At 42.4% G+C, this 21,888-nt stretch overlaps 1 protein-coding gene across 2 annotated transcripts in view; it reads right to left on the bottom strand.

The window, feature by feature from the left end:
- Positions 1-20,498, bottom strand: part of CD74 (CD74 molecule) — a 35,212-nt gene extending 14,714 nt beyond the window's left edge. The window contains exons 1-5 of one of the 2 annotated variants that reach the window (XM_040345031.1): positions 20,266-20,498; positions 7,196-7,377; positions 4,874-4,959; positions 2,458-2,520; positions 1,602-1,697 (exon numbers count right to left, since the gene is read on the bottom strand). In XM_040345031.1, coding sequence (XP_040200965.1) covers positions 1,602-1,697; positions 2,458-2,520; positions 4,874-4,959; positions 7,196-7,377; positions 20,266-20,336 — 498 coding nt within the window. In that variant the 5' untranslated portion in view covers positions 20,337-20,498. The remainder of the gene's footprint in view (positions 1-1,601; positions 1,698-2,457; positions 2,521-4,873; positions 4,960-7,195; positions 7,378-20,265) is intronic. The other variant, XM_040345032.1, reaches the window with a different exon arrangement.
- Between the last annotated feature and the right edge of the window lie 1,390 nt (positions 20,499-21,888).

The raw sequence follows: 21,888 nt of genomic DNA on the forward strand, positions 1-21,888 counted from the left end.
GCAGTGCTCGGAGAGGAGAGAGACATTAGCCCAGGACAATCACACTAACAAAAGTTCGCTGGCTGTGTATAACACACCCAGATCCTTTCACACTTTATTAGCCCCTTTGCTAAGATTAATGGTAGCTCAGACCATTGTGCTCCACAAAACACTTAGCCATATCCTAGATGGTGAGAATAGTGTGGGCCAATAGGAGCACAGCATTGAAGGAAACCCCAGCTATCTCCTCCCCGCCGGGGGGCGTGGCCTTGTGCGGCGCTCGGAGGGGAGGAGAATCGAATGACACACAGGTGGAGCGTCATCCCCAGCTGTGTCTGTCATTGGTGGGCAGTCAGTGCTGCACATTATATCTATCCGGTGGATGCAAGGGACCAGCACGCTCTTGGAAAAAGTCCGAACGGACGAAACGTCGAGCGCTGCGATCCAGCATCCAACCGGAAGTGACATCTGCGCTCCACTGTCTGTGAACCCAGGAAGTTAAACACTGCAGGAAAGCCTTCAGAGCGGTCTTCAGGTATCCAGACCCTAAGGCTGCATTCACACCTAGGCGTAGGCAATAGCGGCGTTTTCCGGCATTTTTTTCGCGCGTATTCATGCTTATTTGCGCGTTTGCATACAGCGTTGTCCGACGTTTTTGTACTTAGACGTTTTTTTTTTAGCCAATAGGAAAAACTATCATCTTTTCATCACTTGTTGCTATGTTGGTAGATTTTTTTAATCTTCTGCATGGGCGACAAGTTCTATTGACAAAACGCCCGTAGCAAACGCTTGTTGTCGCGCAATACGCGCGTATCTGGCGTTTTACATTGATTTCAATGGAAAACCAAAAACGCTCAAATACGCGCATATCGCGCGTATTGCGCGACAAAAAAGGGTCCGGAACTTCTTTTGACTACAGGCGATGCGCGTCAGGCGCATCAGCGTGCAGATGTGAACCATCCCCATTGACTTTCATTGCTTTTCGTCCCTCTGGCGTTTGTTCGTGTCGCGCTACATGCGACAAAACGCGAAGGTGTGAATGGGGTCTTAGTGAGAGTTGCACAAAGACACATCTATATGTTATATATATGCCTGACTGATTTACTATCTGGTACGCATGTTTTTTAAGGGGATTGGTGTTCATGTATTTTTTGGGTGACATTAAAGCTTTTAAACGATACTGCACTATATGGATTTTTTCCTTCCCTTATACATCTGTGGATACGATACCTTGAGAGTAAAAAGACAAACGGTGATCCAGAAGTAAGAAGGGTATGCAGATTTCAGCATCTAAGGGCAGCACACAAGGAGATATAGATTGAAACGCTATTTAAAAGAAACCGTCTGGTGAGTGTTTCCCCCGAAGGGGACCCTATATCCCCCCCACGTGGTGATTGGCCTGTTTGGTGATTGGAGCACATATTCTGACTACATCTGATCTGGCCATTCTACACTAGCCATTTTCTCTATCAAACCAGGAGTTTGCAGCGCTGCTGCAGGACTATTGACAAGCTCTGTGCGGGCTGTTTTAATTATTCTGCTTTTACCAATTAACCAGAATAACCAGAATAAACCTAGTAGAGGGGATAGGAAAGATTTCCATATGATTTATAAACACTGACCATCCACTCCTGGTCACTCAGAGTCTTCTTCAGCTTCCTCATATTGTCGAGAATGGTGCCATTCAGTGTTTGGTATTTTCTCAGGGGGTTAGTTCTCTACAGATAAGAAATGCACATTGAAAAAGGTATCAATATATCATGTATATACTATGTACGGGCAACACAGGGCATTCATGGTTCAGGAATAGAGATAAGACACAGGCAGAGCGACATTACTTGTTACTGAACAAGTTTAATTACACATTTCTTTGTTAAAGCTGTGCTCCAGGCAAAAGCCAAATTCATTCTTCTTCTTTTTTTTATATATATATATATATATATATATATATATATATATATATATATATATATATATATATATATATAATGTAATGAATGTGAATACATGATTTTGACTGGGAGCCAATCAAGTTTTCTACATGCAAATGTGTTGACAAGGAAAATGCATATGGGAGGAGAGACCAGAGTGATGACATTTGTCAGTTTTTTGCTGCTCTTTTACTATCCAGTCATAGGGCTGCGGTGAAAACAAGACTCCACTGTATTCCTTAAATGTAAGTGGCATTAAACTGGTTGTGTTATGGGGCAGGGCTGTGTATATCTCAGGAATGTATGGACAAACATACAAATTCTTTGGCTGGTAAATAGCTCCCATATACTGTATTTCTGGTACAATATTTTTATTTAAATATATATAGGGAAAAACAGACAAGTTCCCACGCAGGGGATATGGACGTAACAGCTCCCATATATTTCATCTGTGTACTGTGTTCTGTTTTCCTTGAGTTTGATTTTAAATGGAAAAAAATATTACGTGAAATTAGTTAATGTCATTTGAATAGATACAGCCACTCACCAGGAGCATGTATTTAACTGCATCTTCAATCTTGTTGCTCTCCTCTGCAATAGCTTCCAGGTTCTACAAATAAAGAAGTTTGTCTTGTAAAACTTGATCATTTTATTCAATAAAGAGCGTCAATTCTAATTTGTAGGAATAACCTGCAGCAACCAATCAGAATTCACTCTGCTGTCAGACCAGGATGTTTTCTGAAATCACAGTTTGTGCTGTGGGATACCATACTAAAAGCTGAAGTATGGTATAAATTGTTTGGGATGAAGTGCAATACATGGGTTATTTACTAAAGCTGGGGTGTGCAAAGTCTGGTCCAGCTCTGAATAGTAACCAATCAGCTTCCAGTTTGTATTGTCTAAGCTTAATTGAACAAGCTGAAGTTAGAAGCTGATTGGCTACCATGCACAGCTGCACTGGAGTGCACCTGTTTTAGTAAGGCCCCTTTCACACTGGGGCAGGAGCCGCAGTGGCGGTATAGCGCCGCTAAAAATAGCGGGGCTATACCGTCGGATTTGCCCCGGGATTCGGCCGCTAGCGGGGCGGTATTAACACCCTCTAGCGGCCGATAAAGTGTTAAAACCGCCCGCAATGCGCCTCTGCAGGTATTGCCGCGGTTTCCCATTGTTTTAAATAGGAAGGAGCGGTATACATACCGCTCCTCTCACCGCTCCAAAGATGCTGCTGACAGATTTTTTTCTCTCCTGCCAGCGCATCGCCTCAGTGTGAAAACCCTCGGGCTTTCACATAGAGGTTGCTGGGCAGGAGTTTTTCAGGCGGTATAGCAGCGCTATTTTTAGTGCTGTACTGCCTGAAAAACTCCTCAGTGTGAAAGGGGTCTAAATCTCCCCCTACACATTAGCTATGTGTAATGGTGTGTATCCCAATACCTGCAGGTATCTGATTCTGCTACAAGTCCTCTACTATGTGCCTCGTGGATGACTTCCAGCGAAGGAAGACAGTCACTGAGCATGGTATCTGGTGGCTGTGAGGAAGAACAGAGTGCAGGATTTGTAGCAGAAGCAGATAATGGGATACATGCCATTACACATAACTACCGTATTTATCGTCGTATTGCGCGCTCCGGCGTATAGCGCGCACTCCTAAAGTGGACCCGCATTCCTGTAAAAAAAAAACATTTTAGTACTTACAGTTTTGGTGTCTTGCGCGGCGGCCTCGTCGGGTCCGGCGTCCGTCTGTGGCTTTGGGTGTCCTCTTCGTCGGGTCCGGCGTCCTTCTGCGGTGTCTTCCCCGCTTTCCCGCGCCGAGTTTGAACACTGCGCCGGCATATACCGAGCACAGTACACTCGTGTATAGTCGGGCAGGCTTAGCTACTCTCGCGCTCACATCCTGGACGTCCTGTACGTCCAGGACGTGAGCGCGAGAGGAGCCGAGCCTGCCCGACTATACACGAGTGTACTGCGCTCGGTATATGCCGGCGCAGTGTTCAAACTCGGCGCGGGTATCGGCGTATATCACGCACCCACGATTTTGCCCTGATTTTCAGGGCAAAAAAGTGCGTGGTATACGCCGATAAATACGGTAATATGTATTGTGCTTTATCCCAAAAAATATATACTATACTTCATCTTTAAAACATATGTGAAGGCTCTGGGTTTTCTTTGAAATAATAAACACGTTATACTTACCTGCTCTGTTCAATTGTATTGCACAGAGCAGCTCTGAACCTCCTCTTCTTGGGTCCCTGCCGTCACCCCTGGGTCCTCCTGTTCTAAGTGCGGCACCATAGGAAGCTGCTTCCTATAGGGTCGCAGCTGTGTGTGTCTATAGGCCCCATCCCCTCTCCCCTCTCCATGTCCTTTGAGGAGAGAGAGACCAGCACTGTTGCAAATGGGTACAGCGCTGGTTCGAGATAGGGCTCAGTTATGTATAAGGGGAGGGGGGGGCATGTGCCTCCTAGATTTTTTTTATTTATTTCTTATTGGGAGAGTGCATGTTATCAGCACAGGGTCAATCGGCACTCTCCAGAGGGTCAGGGGTCCTGCAGACTCATAGGATAGTCAGAGGAGAATGAAAACTCCTCCTGCAAGCTTTAACCAGACACTGATAGTAATCACAACATTGCTACTATATACTGCTGTTGAAAACAGGTATTTAGCAGCTTATATTTAATAAAATAATTACACTTCCATGTTCTGTGTACTGTGGGAGAGCAGATATAGTGAATGCCGGGTCCTGGGTATAGGAACGCTTTAAGTGCTAGTTATGGTGCCAACAAATGTAGCTTCACACATTTTTTGTTCTGAAAAGTTTGATTCAGTGGGGGGACTCTCGGTTCTTTTAGTCACTTCTCACCATAACCGTAATGGCTATACTTGCTTGTTATTATTACGGTTATTAAATCACTAGAACTATTGCTATTACTGTTAATATATAACTAGTATTCTACGGAAAACGTTACCTGTGGAGAGCCGTCCGTATCGCTGAATGCCAGTGGAATATTAAATGTTGCAATCTTCAGTTTCTGGCGATTTTGCTGGTAGGGAGCTGTAGGTGGAAAACATAACAGATATTAATTTATTCAAATGGAGCTTGGAAAAAGCAACATTTCATTTTCAAAAACGTCTTTGCCTTGTACAGATGATGTCAGTTTTGTATATACTAAGGAAGTCTGTAATTTTTTTGGGCTAATTCTTGAAATATTTAATTTATGTATTTTCGTACTTATAATTATCGCAGACGTTAAATAATTAAGTTCAATCAAGAAACATAATTTAGACAGGATTGTAAATGCCAATTCCATGAAAAATTATCCAACGTGAAACTTGTTTGTTGACTGGATGTCTTTGGTGAAGTAAAGTCTACACCTAGTGGCCAACAAGGGGATCTTTATTTTTTATTTTTTTAGTGCTGTGCAGTCTACTGTAAGTCCTATATTGGCTTATAGACCATTTATTCTGTCACTTCCCTAGTTTCAAAGACTGAAATGTGCTATTACATATGTAAGCTATCCCACCTGCTAGTGGAACTTTTTTAAAGCAATGTAAACATAATGGGGTGGATTTATTAAAGGCAAATAGATTGTGCGCTTTGAAAGTGCAGTTGCACACATTTTCCCCAGAGCTTCACTTTCTAAAGAATACCCAATCAGGTACAAGGAAAAAAAAATTCCTTGCATTTGATTGAATGATGGAAATCAGCAGAACTTTACCATATTTACTAAGCTCTGGGGAAAATGAGTGCAACTGCACAGTCTTTGTGCCTTTAGCAAATCTACCCCACAGATTCTACAATGGTTGATAATAGAGCCAGTAGTCTATTTAGGTTTTGTGATGCCCTGGGGCTTACTAAACTTGTGCACCCCCTAATTTAAATATGACCCACCCCTTTCTACAGTGGCGGCTGGTGCTCAAAATTTTTGGGGGGGCGCAAACGAAAAAAAAAATTGCAGCCTTACTGTGCCCATTAAATGCAGCCACTGTGCCATCAATTTTCACCACTGTGCCATGCCATCAAACGCAGCCACTGTGCTATTGTCACCACTGTGCCATGCCATCAAACGCAGCCACTGTGCCATCAATTGTCACCACTGTGCCATGCCATCAAACGCAGCCACTGTGCCATCAATTGTCACCACTGTGCCCTTTAATTGCCACTGCTGTGCCCTTTAATTGTCACTGCTGTGCCCTTTAATTGTCACCACTGTGCCTTTTAATTGTCACCGCTGTGCCCTTTAATTGTCACCACTGTGCCCATTGATGTCGCCGCTGTGCCCTGTAAAGTGCCCCTTCCCCCCCCCCGCACTTACCTTTACTGGAGTCAGCCATCCACGTCCCTCGATGTCTTCTACCGCCCTCGATGACTGACAGGCGTCTCAGCCAATCAGGTTACCGGTAGCCAGAATCAGCCAACCTGATTGGCTGAGACGCCTGTCAGTCTTATCCAAGGAGCGCATCCCTAGTGCATTCCTTGTATAAGCTTCCGGGACCCGAGGGCTGTACTCGGAAAAGACTATCAGAGCCGTTGGCTCGGATAGGCACTTCCGTACAGCCAACCAGCTGCCGTTATTCAGATGGCCGGACATGAGCGCCGACCATCTGAATAGAACAGCGGCTATAATAACATAGATTCGTGCAATGCATGAATCTATGTTATTAGACTTAGTGGCGGTGAGAGCTAGAGGGGGCGGCGCTCCAGCGCCCTCTATGGACGAACCGCCACTGCCTTTCTATCAAGGCCACATCCCTGGATATCCTCTCACTTTCTGTTTGGCTATGGGGCAGGAAGTGTAGGTAAATATCTGCAATGGGACAGGGATGGTAAAAAATAAACTGACAGGGGTTATAACCCTCCCTTACTCTATCCAAAATGAAAAAAAAAAAGTGTTGCCTATAGTTCTACTTTAAGCACAATTTTCTGATAATTTTATGGAGAGGACTAAGAAGATATAACCATGCCAATGGTGCAAAAGAAAACATATAGAACAGTGAGGAAGGTTTGTGGTCCAGGATGATAGGACAGTCAAAATTAAAAGCAGCGCCCACCTCCCCCAGTTGCGGAATGCAGGCCACCCGCATACCAGAAGGAGTACAGCTGCTTTATGGGGGCGCTAGACTATTTTGCCTCCCAGCCCAGTTCCCCCCATAAGACTGGTGCTACACTAACAGTGTAGCGCAAGCCGGCAGGGACTCTTTCTGTGCTGCCCCCCTGCTAACTGCTGCCCTAGGCCTGGGCCTTGTTGGCCTAGGCCAGGATACAGCGTTGAATAGAGCTTGCTACTTACATGAACCAGGAAGATTCTTGATCATATCCTTTAACTTTAATGCAGTTGTGGTTTCCGACAGCCCCTTAATGGTGGAATGCTGCTGGGCGATGAAGTAGACAGACACAGCTTGACCTGCGATGAGTAGACCTACAAAGATGAACAGGACGGGCACCACTGTACTTTTGTTACAGGTCAGAGTGCTGTGGAAATAAAAGAAACAACAAATTGAATGAACAAGATGCATCAGACCAGAAACTAAAGCCTACAAGGTAAAGCGCTGCTGTTAGAGCCAGCAAGCTTCACAGTACTACTCATGCATGGCATTTTCCCCATAGACCCTAATGAATGTAATATTATTAAAAGCATTGTCATTCTTTATGAATTGCAAGTTTAGGTAAATTAGACTTACTGGGATGTGATGTCTTTCTCCAGCCATCCTTATGGTTATGGTGGTCATACGCGGTTCCTTGTTTTTTTTTGTTTTTTTAGATTGATGTGCAAATTGATCAAACTGATAAAATCCACAACCAATCCAATAGCCATAACTTCCCTTCTGATCAATTTAGACCAAACTGAGTTGAGCAGCAAGGTTGGAATTCTATTGATCATTTTGCATCGGTCTGCAGCACTGAGATACTTTGTCAGATAATCAGATAATTTATTTACAAGGTGGAAACAGATGCGCTTGATCATTTACGATTGTAAGTAACAATCATGTCCTATCAATTTATCAAAATTTCTTCCTCGTGTGTCATATTAAGTGAATGGCTTGTTGGCCATAGATTTGATTATTCCAATCCGGAAATAAATTGATTATTTATCGAAGTGTATTTGGCCACTATTGTGGAACCATGCCCGTCAAGTATACGCACACTGCAATCTCTTCATGTTCTTACTCCATCAGGACATATGCAGTACAAACTATAAACTATCATTTATACTATTATACTATTGATTTGAATGGAGATATGTAATCATCTGTTTAAGAGTTGCTGGAACAGTCAAACCAGGTAACCAGTAGACTTAGGCTGCTTTCACATTGGGCAGCGGAGGTGCGGTGACGGTATAGCCACGCTATTTTCAGCGCCGCTATACCGTCGTATTTACCGCGATATTTGGGCGCTAGCGGTGAGGTTTTAATCCCTGCTAGTGGCCGAAAAAGGGTTAATACCGCCCGTATTGCGGGCGGTATTACCGTGGTTTCTCATTGATTTAAATAGGAAGGCGCGGTATAGGAGCGGTAAACCCCCCGCTCCAAAGATGCAGCTAGCAGGACTTTTGGAGCGGTCCTGCTACCGCACCGCTTCAGTGTAAAAGCCTTCGGGCTTTCACATTGAAGCCTGCAGGGCATGATTTTTTCATGCGGTATAGCAGCGCTATTTTTAGCGCTGTACCGCATGAAAAACGCCTCAATGTGAAAGGGGTCTTAAGAGAAAGATCTACCTAGCCTGATATCACGGCTACACTGGCCAGTCAGACATGTCTAATTAGCTGCTAGTAATTTTTTATTAAATATACATGTATTGTAGGCTAGGGTGACCAGACATCCCTGGTTTCTGGGGACAGTCCCCGGACCAAGTCTGTCCCCGGTTTTGTCCCCAGATTGCATTTGAACTCCCCACCCAGTAGTATCCGGGGCCCAGAGAGGAAGACTTGACAGGCCTTGAGGCGGGCGATGGGCAGAGAGTCGCTGATTGCATTACCATTACTTATTATTTAAAAAAAACTGGTCACCTTTTTGTCGGCAAGGCAGCCATCAGAAATTTTGGGGCCCCTTACACAGCTGTAGGACTGGGCCCCCCCCCCCCCCCACCTGGGCCTGACCTCCGACATTCCCCAGGGTCCCACCTATTGGCTAACCGAATCTGCTGTGAATGGAGAGGAATACAATTTACAGCTTACTAATGCTTGGATGTGGTGGCTGCATTTGTTTTCTTTTATTTTTGGTCTTTTTATTTTCCCCTGGTGATCCGGTCAGTTAAACACCTCTTGTATTAGAGTGCCCTCACTCTGGATGAAGGAGCAACAGAGACACCTTTGGACAGCAGTCTGAGGGACAGGGAGGGTGATGTTACTAGCTACCCCTGCACGCTACACCACTGGCTAGGAGTCAGGAGCCAGTGCAGCGGGCAACCCCAGCGGGAGTAGGGACTAGTGTAGGGGGCGGAAAAGAACAAAGGGGAGGTGCCAACTTGTAAGGGGCCCAGAGTCCTGAGGGGCCCGGTCCCTCTGGAAGCCAGGGCCCCTCAGGACTCCCGGCCCCTTACATCTGTATGGGCTGTACCCCCCCAGATGGCAGCTCTGATTGTAGGAGCCTGGACCCCCAAGTGTCTGGGTGAGCTGACATTTTACCTCAGAGCTGGATCTTATACTCTTTGTGGGGCATGAATAATTGGGCACCAGTCGCTTCGAAAAGGTTAACAGCCTATTTAAACTAATAAAGCCAGGAATTAAAGCACAGGATACCCAAAAAACAAACAATATGCAGAATTCTACCTTCCCTTTTGATGTCTGTTTATCTGTGTATGCATGTACAATTTCACAATAAAACGTATGGTTGAGCAAAACAAACAAGGGAATGAAGATTTTATTAAAGCTTTTATTGAAGCTTTTATTGAATAAAGAAAAAAGTGATATGGCGCTAACACCAATTCAAACTTATACAGAAATTTCTCCAAAATTTTATAAAATCATAATAAAGTCCATAGTCATTCCTTAATGTGGATAAAAAATACACCACCATGAAATTTTCTGTGTCAATGGATATTGCTCCTGATTATGCCACTCAAATCACCAGGCTCTTTGCACACTCACCACCAGTCCAGTGACCTCTAACTTAATAAAGGTCAACTAGCGCATTGGAATATGGGGCCAGATTCAGAAAGAATCGCGGCGGCGTAACGTATCGTCTTTACGTTACACCGCCGCAAGTTTTCAGCGCAAGTGCCTGATTCACCAAGCACTTGCGTGTAAACTTACTGCGGTGTAACGTAAAGCCGTCAGGCGCAAGCCCGCCTAATTCAAATGGGGCGGGCACCATTTAAATTAGGCGCGTTCCCGACGTGCATTGCGCTAAATGACGTCGCACGGACGTCATTGGTTTGAAGTTAAGGTAAATGGCGTCCAGCGCCATTCACGGACGACTTACGCAAACGTAGTGAAATTTAAAATTTTGACGCGGGAACTACGGCCATACTTAACATTGCTTAGACCACCTAGGAGGCAGCCCTAACTTTACGACGCGTATCGCTACGGAAACGACGTAAATTTAGATCGACGGGCATCGCGGACGTTCGTGAATCGCCGTAACTAGTCATTTGCATATTCTACGCCGACCGCAATGGCCTCGCCACCTAGCGGCCGGCCTAGAATTGCATCCTAAGATCCGACGGTGTAAGTCAATTACACCTGTCGGATCTTAGGGCTATCTATGCGTAACTGATTCTATGAATCAGCCGCATAGTTAGGTCGCCGTCGTATCTCTTTTGTGAATCTGACCCATGGTCTCCAGATCAATCACTCCATAAAACCCAAGTCTCAAAGCATCCGCTCAGTCTTCCATATTAGCGCCAAAGACACCACAACAATAAGCCAGAGAAGTACTCATTTTGCAAAATCATGTCTTCAGGTAGCTTCCTGAAGACGCAATTTTGTGAACCTAGTAGAGGCTCTGGTGTGACCTCATGTCCTGGCCAAAACTTCCAGTGGTTGGAACACACGCCACAAAACAAGTAGTGTGGCGGTGCTGATTTCTTTACAAAGGTGGTTTACATTGGTGCCGAGTCTGGGCACTTAAACAAGTGAGTGATATGTCATCTTTATACATTTGGGTTAATAAATACTACACTATGATACTTCTCTGGCTTATAGTTGTGGTGTCTCTGGAAGACTGAGGGGACAATTAGAGACTTGGGTTTTATGGAGTGATCGATCTGGAGACTATTAGCTAGATTCAGAGACAGTTACGCCGGCATATCAGTAGATACGCCGTCGTAACTCTGAATCTACATCGTCGTAAATTCAAGCGTATTCTGGAAACCAGATACGCTTAAATTAGGCTAAGATACGAACGGCGTAAGTCTCTTATGCCGTCGTATCTTAGGGTGCATATTTACGCTGGCCGCTAGGTGGCACTTCCGTTGATTTTGGCGTAGAATATGCAAATGAGCTAGATACGCCGATTCAGAAAAGTACGTGTGCCAGGCGCATTTTTTTACGTCGTTTACATTAGGCTTTTTCCGGCGTAAAGTTAGTCGAACAAAAAGCTGGCCTAGCCAATGTTAAGTATGGACGCCGTTCCCGCGTCGAATTTTGAAAGTTTTACTTCGTTTGCGTAAGTCGTCCGTGAATGGGGCCGGACGTAATTTACGTTCACGTCGAAACCAATACGTCCTTGCGGCGTACTTTGGAGCAATGCACACTGGTTAAAAACGTCAATCACGTCGGGTCACTAGTCATTAACATAAAACACGCCCCCCTGTTCATCATTTGAATTAGGCGCGCTTACGCCGGCCCATTTACGCTATGCTGCCGTAACTTAGGAGGCAAGTGCTTTGTGAATACAGCACTTGCCTCTCTGACTTACGGCGGCGTAGCGTATATACGATACGCTAAGCTGCCTCAAGATTAAGCCAGTCTATCTGAAACTGGCTATATATCCCAAAGCGCTAGTTGACCTTAGGGGCGACTGGACTGCTGGTGAGTGTACATTTTTTACACAGAGGCTGGTGATTTGAGTGGCATAATCAGGAGCAATATCTATTGGCACAGAGAAGATTTCATGGTGGCAGATTTTTTATGCACTTTGAGGAATGACTATGGACTTTTTATGGTTTAAGTATTTCTTTGTGAAATTTGTGTATAAGTTTGAATTGGTGTTAGCTCTATACCCCTATTTTCTTTATATCATTTACAGATTGACTTAATTTCACTACAGGGGGCAGCTTCATAATTTTTTTGTGACACAAGCAGGTACCTTTAATTATTTTAAATTGTGAAGCTTTTATTATGTTTTATTTCACTGGAATTTTGTTGTCACAGGGCTTTTACTATAGTAGACAACGTTTACTTTGTCTGAAAGCAGTTCTCATCTTTTAGGACAGAAAAAGGCCTTCATGCTGCTGTCTTGGAGCGCATTAAAGACTTGTAGTGCACGGGCCTTCCTGACTGTATACAAATTGAATCAATACTATGCTACGTAGTCTTGGTAAATCTAAATGAGTTTTTACAAATTTTTTGTTACTTGTGTGCCATGAAGAAATAAATTGTGTAAGTGAATGAATGACTTCCTCTCGAGCAACAGTCACTCACAATCCCATCAAAGTTTGTAGAAAATAAAAATAATAAATTCCTTATTATTACTTCAATCTTTTTGCTTGCTTTTAGGAAAGATATTGATACAACTATTTGTTATCTGTATCTTCTCCTTCTTTGTGTGTTGAACTCCTCACAAACATTTCATTGTCCGCACCTGCCAAAATCAAGTGGATCTGGCTTCCATTGATTACAAGTGGAGTAACGAATCTCCTGATTGCATCCAGTGCTTCTTCGCTGACTCTCAGGCAGGTCTTTCTGCCCGGTTCTCAGAGCTTTTTAACGGAAGTGGTAAGCGCGTTATACCCCCTTTGTACAGTATATATATGTGTTAAACACACATTTTTTCAAAGTTTAAAATATTAAATTATTGCATTATATCTGTATTAATGATGAACCTTTATGTCATACACAGACCACTACATGTATTAAAGGAACAGGAACATTATGCAAGCCCTGATGAAGCACACATAGTGCGAAACTAGTTGGCAAACTCGCATCAATTTTCCTTCAAATAACCTGTCTCCCCTTTACCTTGTTTATCATGAAACTGTGGTTTTGACCATATATATATCTCATTATGTTAATAACTGTATGAAATATGATATGATATTTTATATTTATATAATTAAATTATTTTTGATACTACTAAAAACCTTGTGTTTTGGGCGCCTACCTTTGATACCAAGAGCAACACACCTCACATCAAAAATCCCTATATTCGGAGAGGAATTGTCTTCCCCTTACTTGTGTGCCAATTTTATTTATATGCAATCTCAACTGTGTTTTATCAGTGCCTGACATAACATTAACTTTTCATTCCGGGTTTTTTCTGTTGAGAAGTTGGTTGCATGCTTTAGTGAGTCCTAATACCAGTCAGGCAATTATTCACTGTGATCTTTGCCTGAAGTTTGCTACAGTTTATAGCTAATCTGCAGATTCCAAAATGCTTCTCCTCAGCAACTGGTGACATCATGCAGTTCTACATATGTGATTTGCCATTCAAACAAAAGGCCACATCGACCTTCCCAAATGCAAACATGGATCTTTTTTTTCCCCACTCTTCCATTGTTGAGATTAGAGCTTATAAATCTGTGCCACTTAAAGGGTATGTGGACAGGGCAGTTTGCCAGATCTAAAATTACAAATAGGTATTTTTCATGTGCATTTGAACTTGCTTTTCTTGAGTGACTACCTTTGTAACCTTTTGAAAATCTGCCAGTTTTTGCCAGGGATACTGCTTGATATGGCAGCCATTTTACATCTTTTACTGAAGTGGGGCGTTATCTGGTAAAAGTAAAACCGTACTCTGCTTTTTAGAACAGCTGGCGGAAAGGAAGGACATCCGAGCCATAAGGTTGGGTATTTACTTGAGGCAGTGTTACACAAGGTAAAAAGAATACTTAGTATAAATGTATACATCCCATTTAAAGCATATGTCTGGGAAAAACAAAAAATATAACAAAAAAAAAGCAATTAAATAAAAATCAAATATCTAATATAAGGTCCGCGCTGTGATAAAGGAGGCTGCTAGAAGAAAGTTTGATATACAATACAAAACCCTATGGAATCATACAGATGACCTGCAGCACCGCACAATGCAACAATTAATTACAAAGTGTTACAATTTGTTACATATTTATTTAAAGTGCAAAAATCAACATAAATGTAAATACATGATTTCTAAAGTGCAGTATAATATCACAATCAAAATAAAATATATGCATAAAAGTGCAAAAAAAAAAAAAAAAATTGATCAGCACATTTTTACATATATCCTTTATTTTTATTGTAATATTATACTGCATTGTGGGATTGATGTATTTAAATTTATGTTGATTTTCACACTTATGATATGTGACTAATTGTTGCACTTTGAGTGCAGGCAATTATCTTTATAATTAAATAAAAACATCTGCAATACATGCACATTTGCTCATATTTTACCCCTTTAAAACATTGCAAGTACAGAGAAAAACCTGATAATTTTCCAAAACTCATTGAGCCCCTAACATCCCATGAGCTGACAATGCTGCCTCTGCTGCACTGAATTCCAAAGCAGTGTTGTGAGCCCCGCCCAGTTCTACTCTGGTGGAATACAGAATACCTTCCCCTAATCTCATCTCTAAAACAAATGGAAAGGGGTATAGTCCAGTAGACTGGCATGGCTGGCAAAACCACTTTAGATTTCAGTGCAACAGAAGCAGCGTTTTTGGCTTAACAGGAAGTTAGGGGCTCACTGGATTTTTGGCAGATCAACTGGTATTTTCTGTACTGGCAGCATTTTTTAAAAGGTAAAACATGGGTAAATGTGCTTGTACTGCAGAGGTTTACTGATTTTTTTTTTAACTCACTTTAAATGATCAAGATGTAAGCTTACATTGTATCATGTTACAGCGTTGTTACATTCCACGCTTATGATATTGCACTCCTTGCAGATAGATGTTTGTTCTTGAAACGGTATCGTTGTGTTCTGAGACATAAAAGCAGTAATTTAAAGTGTGTCTGTTGCCTATACACTTTTTTGGCACTTCCCAAAAGTGCTTGATGAGCTTTACAGTAACAAAGTGTGGTCTGGTCTCAAAACGGAGGTGGTATCAAGCTGCATTTGTTGATTTGTATGCCAAGTCTCAGAAGAACAAATGCTTTAAGCCCCTCTACACCCCCAGGCCTCATAACAGCCATTGAACAACTATGGAGGCTAACCACTCCACCTAGGCATTTTCAGCCAATAGTAAAATAATTTCCAACCAGCCTTTGAATAAAATAAGCAAATAATCGCCAACTGTTCATGGTTTTGACAAAAGATCTTGCCCGCTTGTAGGTTCCATCAATCAACTTGAAAGTGTTTTTTTTTTTCGTTTATCAGTTGATAATTGTTACTTCTACTAAGACAGACGCTTTCATCGCCGTAATGCTGGAACACATACGGCGCTCGTGCGATGAAGTCATCGCCCGGCGCCGTCCTGCGTTCCAGCGTGGAATGCGGAAGTGCGCCGTGGAGTACGGCGGTCTCTTTCAAATCAGTGCGATGCACTGCAGCTGCATACCTGCCTATAAAGTCACTCAGGGTTGTTTTATTATTGTCAGCCGTAGCTCGGCCTATGCTACAGAGATGGGTGCCATTGCTCCCCATGCCGAAACACCGTTCCAGCCTCAACTACTCCTTTAATACCATCTACACTTACTGCTACTTGGAGCCATTGCTGGGGCCAACCTTTCAGACTTCCCTACTGAACATTCTTCACCACAGGATCCCTAGTACCTATACTGAAGCCTGCAAAACAGATAAGTAGCTATTCTGTTACTTGTAGTGCTATAGCAAGATCTGCTACTTATATACCAGCTATACAACTGCTATTGTTTATCATGTCTTCTGCTGCTCAACATATCTAGGAAATACTGTTGTGTTATAGTACTGTCTGCTAAGGAATATGTTAAAGGGACATCTACACTCAAATACCCTGAGCTATATTTCACCTCTCATATGTAACTAATAGTTATTACTACAGCTCCTAACTATTATATGTACTCTCAAAGTACCTGAGCTATATTCACCTCTCATATATAACTATTAGTTTTTACTACAGCTCCTAACTATTATATGTACTCTCAAAGTACCTGAGGTATATTGCCTCTCATACGTTACTATTAGTTGCCAGTACAACCCGTGTATTACTACGTGAATTCTCAAAGTACCTGAGCTATATTGCCTCTCATACGCAACTATTACTTGTTGCTACAACTCAAATTTACTACGTGCTTAACAGAAGTATAAATTACTTATAGGCCTTGACCTAACTCTTTGAAAATGTTCGCTCTAACTTTTTTATGCTAGGGGTTGATGCTATTTCATAGCATCTCCCTTAGTGGCCTAATACATCCCTATATGCTCAAGGTGATATGATGTAGAGAACCCCCAAACTCCTGTTGCGAGGAGTGACGCCTGGGGTCCCTTACCGATAATCACTTACATATAGAGGTGTATTGGAATATTGATCTTGAACTATAATTTTAAACGCTAAGCTCTGGTCACATGTCGTAATGCGTCCATGCTTAGTAGCCCAACGCCTTCCTTTATGTGACACAGAGATGATGTATAGATCCCCCTAACTCCTGTTGCGAGGAGTGATGCCTGGGGCCCAATACTGAGTTGTCGCATAGAGAAACGCATTGAAATCCATGCTAACCACAGTTCTGGTTCACTCCGTTCATCAGTGCTGTTACATCAATCCAATTGCGGTAAAGACACCAAGGGGTCTATCATTCAAAACATATGAATGGCAATTCACCAAGTGAAAGTGTACATTCATTGTATAAATGGGGGACAAAAAGGAACGGTATTAGGCTATTTCCTGTGTTGGTAAAATATTTTTCATTGATTTATAACAGAAAATACAACTAAATGTATTTTATAGGAAATTCTATTTAGTTTCCAAATGCAGTATTTTCCATTTTATATCCATGTGAAAAACATTTGACTAAGAAATAGCCTAAAATAGCATGAACTTCCACTGAGCAAACTGATATGCAAATGTTCTTGTAAATACAACCCCAAGTGTCAATTGGTTATTTATTTTGTAACCCATTTGCTATAGGTAACCAAAAACATGTACTAAAGAGCGGTAAAGCATATTCAAGAATTTAGGGAAAACAAAAATTGATTGTAGGGCTCTATTTGAAATCCTGATCCTCAGGTATCGGCATTTAAGAATGCTTAATGTATATACAAAAGTGTTATAACTGCATGTCTAACTCTGGGGTCCAAAGCTATTTATAGTTCCTGCAACCTATTTGAAGGGACAAAGATTGAAAACCTTGTTTAAATGTTATTGTTCTGTCAGAGCTGGTGCTGGAGCCCTTTGTCCACCCTCCTTCTCCTTACTCCAATGAGATCAACATATAAAGCAGGGATCTCCAAACTACGGACATCCAGCTGTTACAGAACTACATGTCCCATGAGGCATTGTAAAACTCTAACATCCACAGACATGACAAGGCATGATGGGATTTGTATTTCCTGAACAACCTGTGGTGCCATAGTTTGGAGACCCCTGATATAAAGCAACATATAAAGCCATTGGCTCCCGCTGCTGTCAATCACAGCCAGTGGGGAGAAGGCAGGCGATTGGGCCAAGCCAGGCTCTGCGTATCTAAGGACACACAGAGTCGGCTCGGGAGTGAGCCTACACTAGTGCCTCCATAGCAAGCAGCACCTCCCTTACAGACAGCTAAAACATATATGATGTTGTGTCACTGGCTCTAAGTGGCTTTGGAAGTGGAACTATGCATGCCCCATCAGACAAGAGGTCACAGATCAGAGAACCCCCCAGCAACTTTTGTAGGAGCCCTGGGGTTTCAGTGAACCCTGGTTGAGAATGGCTCCTCTGAAAAATACCAGGAAACTGTGTGTTAAACTTTATTGATTGTTTTGTTCAACTGCCAAATTAAACTTCTAGAACTGCTTCACGTCACCAGTTCCTGGGAGAAGCATTTCAGAACCTGTGCTTTGCAGACAGGACTGATAAGTAGTTCATTTTTTTGCTTATATTTTTTGCTTACATTGTCAAACTTGGCACTAAAAACAACAGTGTAATCTCACCCTATACTAAAGCTTGCCATACACTATGCAGATTTCAGCCGATTCCCGAGAAATCGGCCGAGATTCACTTCCTGGGTGTCATTTTCCCTACCCTCCTGCCCGATATCCTTCAACTGAAAATTTAAAGAACCCAGACAGAAAATTGTCCACTGTATCCAATCAGCCACTGGTGCAAAAACTAATCTAACGTTGTCTGGCCAACTCCTACCACTACAAACCGTTCTATATATGGGCAATTCAGAGATTTCTCCTGTGCTTAAAATGGCCATACAATTTTTTTTCTCACAATCACTTTTATGAGGTCTAACAGATTTTTTTTGTGTGTAAGAGTGACAAGCAAAAGATTATCCGAGAGTTGTAAAATGTAAAGATTGATCATTTTGAAGGAAATACATAAGCAGCCCATGAGGGGTAACAAAGATGGGTTCAAGAAGAAAAATATGCACATTTGTTTTGAGTTTTTTATTCTCCAAATAAATAAGAGTCGCAGTGTGTAGAGATAGACCAAGAAGGAAAGAAATGCAGAGACAGACAGAGAGAGAGAGAGTAATGCAGAGACAGACAGAGAGAGAGAGAGTAATGCAGAGACCGAGAGAGAGAGGGAAGGAGAGACAGAAAGAGAGAGGGAGGGAAAATGATATGCAGAGAACAAGAGCAGTACACAGAGAAAGACTGAAAGAGAGATGTACTCTGAGATAGAAAGAAAAAAAGAGAAAGAGGTATGCAGAGACAGCCTGAAAGACAAAGAGAGGCATGCAAAGATAGAGAGAAAAGTACACAGAGAGAGAAATATGTACATAAAGACAGAAAAACTGAGAGAAAGAGGTACGCAAAGACAGACAGAGAGAAGTATGTAAAAAAATACAGGAGAGAGAAAGAGGTACACAGAGAGAAGCTTGTAGAAAAAGACAGAAAGAGCGCAAGAGGTACGCAGAGACAGACAGAGAGAAGTATGTAGAAAAAGACAGAAGGGGAGAGAGGTACACAGGGAAAAACAAAAAGATTTACATAGAGAAAGACAGAAGGAGAAAGATGTATGCAGAGACAGACAGAGAAATACGTAGAGAAAGACAGAAGGAGAGAGAAGTATGCAGAGACAGACAGAAAGAAAAAAGCCTCGTACACACGATCAGTTTTCCCGGCGGACCTTTGCCCGGCAGTTTTTTGGTAATCTTTCTTATGGGAAAAACTGCGATGGAGCATACACACGGCCGGGATTCCCGTTGCAGTTTTCCTGATGAGTAAACCGGCCGTGTATAGGGGAAAGACTGAACCGAGCAGGTTCTAGTTCCGTTGGGAACTTTTCCCGTCGGAAATCCCATACGTGTGTACGAGGCAAAATACGTAGAGAAAGACAGAATGAGAGAGATGTATGCAGGGACAGACAGAGAAATACGTAAAGAAAGACAGAAGGAGAGAGATGTATGCAGTGACAGACAGAGCAGTACCTAGAGAAAGAGGTACACACAGACAGAGGGATAAGTATAGCGAGAAAGGGGAGGGTGTACGCAGTCAAGAGAAGTATGTGGTTACATAGTTAGTCTGGTTGAAAAAAGTGTCCATCTGGTTTTTGTTCAACCAATAAAAGTTACAAATGTACAATCCAATCTACACAATAATATACCCACAGTTGATCCAGAGGAAGGCAAAAAAACAAAACAAAGTATGATCCAATTTGCCCCAGCAGGGGAATAAATTCCTTCCTGATTCCCGAGAGGCAGTCGGATATTCCCTAGATCATCTTTACCTATAATGTCAGTACCCAGTTATATTATGTACATTTAGGAAAGAATCCAGGCCCTTTTTAACACAATCTACTGTAAAGAAAGAGAAGTACACAGACAGAGAGAGAAGTATGTAGTGAAAAAGAGGGTGAGAGGTACAAAGACAAGGAGAGAAGTACATAGAGAACAAGAAAAAGAGAGCAGAGACAGACGAGAGTGATGGAGATACACACACAGATCGAAATTCTACTTGTCCCTGCTGATCAGGCTGAATTTCAATCCGTGTTCCCCGGCTTGATTTATGGGAATGCCCCCAAGTGGCAAATTGTACCTTACACTATAGATTTTTGTGGTTTTAATGAACCATTCCCATTTTTTTCAAGCGTTACTGAGATGCAATAGCTCTAGAAGCAGAAAGCGCAGGTTTACAAGTGTTTGAAGATCTGTACCGTGATTGTCTCTCCCCGGTTTCCACCACGGTCTCCTCATTCTGGACCAGGTTCTGGCTCTCATCTGCCATGTTCTAAAGTGTAGTCTGCACACCTGAGACGGTGACTTCTCTCTGGACTTTTGCTGAGATCAAAGCGGAATGCTGCGCTGGACTAGCTTGCAACTGCAATAAAGTCTATAGAAACCACATTGAGAAGTGAAAGTGATATTTTTATCCAACCTCAGTGTTGGAAATACCCGAATAATACTGGGCTGAGCTTCGCTTGTCTAGGGAGAATCTCGCCATCCTATTGGCTGCTGCACTGCATCACTTGTAGTCGGGTAGACCTGTTTTGTGTGTGGTAGCTACACCAATACTTCTAATGTATTCATTAAATCAAGCATCCAAGTAGTACTTTACCTTACATAGTGTAACAAAAAGATAATGTTAAAAAGATAATAGTGTAAAAAAAAGATACAAAAGACATATTTTAAATCAATGTAAATGTGATAGTGATATGTTTTTTTTTGTACTCTTTTTTTTATTTTTTTATTTAAAGTGTAAGTCCAACCAACATTTTTATTTTTTAGCTTTGGATAGTGAGGAAGGGTAAGGTTACACTCACACTAACCTTCTGTATTTGCTTTATTTAGGCCTCATTCACAGGGACATAAATGTGTTAATAGGATATTTCTAAATTACCTTAAAGCGGAGGTTCACCCTTCACTGGGCGCAGTGTCATGTGGGACTTCGCCCAGATGATTGACGTCTTGAGAAAAACTTCCCCCCGGCGGATAAGGCGCGTCACGATTTTCTGAAAGTAGCCGAACTGCGAGTCGGCTCTATACGGCGCCTGCACAGTCAGCTCTACTTGGCTCCTGGTCGGTGCGCAGGCGCCGTATAGAGCCGACTCGCAGTTCGGCTACTTTCGGAAACTCGTGACGCCCCTTCAACCGACGGGGGGAAGTTTTTCTCAAGACGTCAATCATCTGGGCGAAGTCCCACATGACACTGCGCCTCTGCATAGGAGCACCCGGAAGCCGTGTGGAAAATAACACTACTATGGTATGTACAGCAAAAAACAAACAGCATACTGTAAATGTTGGAAGTATGCAGAATGTAATGTTATATACATGTTTTTAGGGTGAACCTCCGCTTTAAATACCTGCAATGATTTTTACTCTGCACTTACCTGTGTTAAGGTGCATTCAGTAGAGCTGCGTTTAGAGGAAATATAATTATGTGCTTCCAGGGGTACAGGGGCAGGTTAGATACTCCGAACACATGTACAGTGCCTGTGAAAAAGTAAAAAGTATTCATATCCCTTGAAATTTTCCTTGTTTTGTCATGTTACAACCAAAAATGTAAATGTCTCTTATTGGGATTTTATGTCATCGACCAACACAAAGTGTCACATAGTTGTGAAGTGGAAGGAAAATGATAAATGGTTTTCACAATGTTTTACAAATAAATATGTGAAGAGTGTGGGGTGCATTTGTATTCAGCCCCCCCCGAGTCAATACTTTGTAGAACCACATTTTGCTGCAATTACAGCTGCAAGTCTTTTTGGGGATGTCTCTAGCAGCTTTGCACATTTAGAAAGTGACATTTTTGCCCATTCCTCTTTGCAAAATAGCAATCT

The sequence above is a fragment of the Rana temporaria genome, chromosome 3 (assembly GCF_905171775.1).
Source record: "Rana temporaria chromosome 3, aRanTem1.1, whole genome shotgun sequence".
In the NCBI taxonomy this organism is placed as follows: Eukaryota; Metazoa; Chordata; class Amphibia; order Anura; family Ranidae; genus Rana; species Rana temporaria.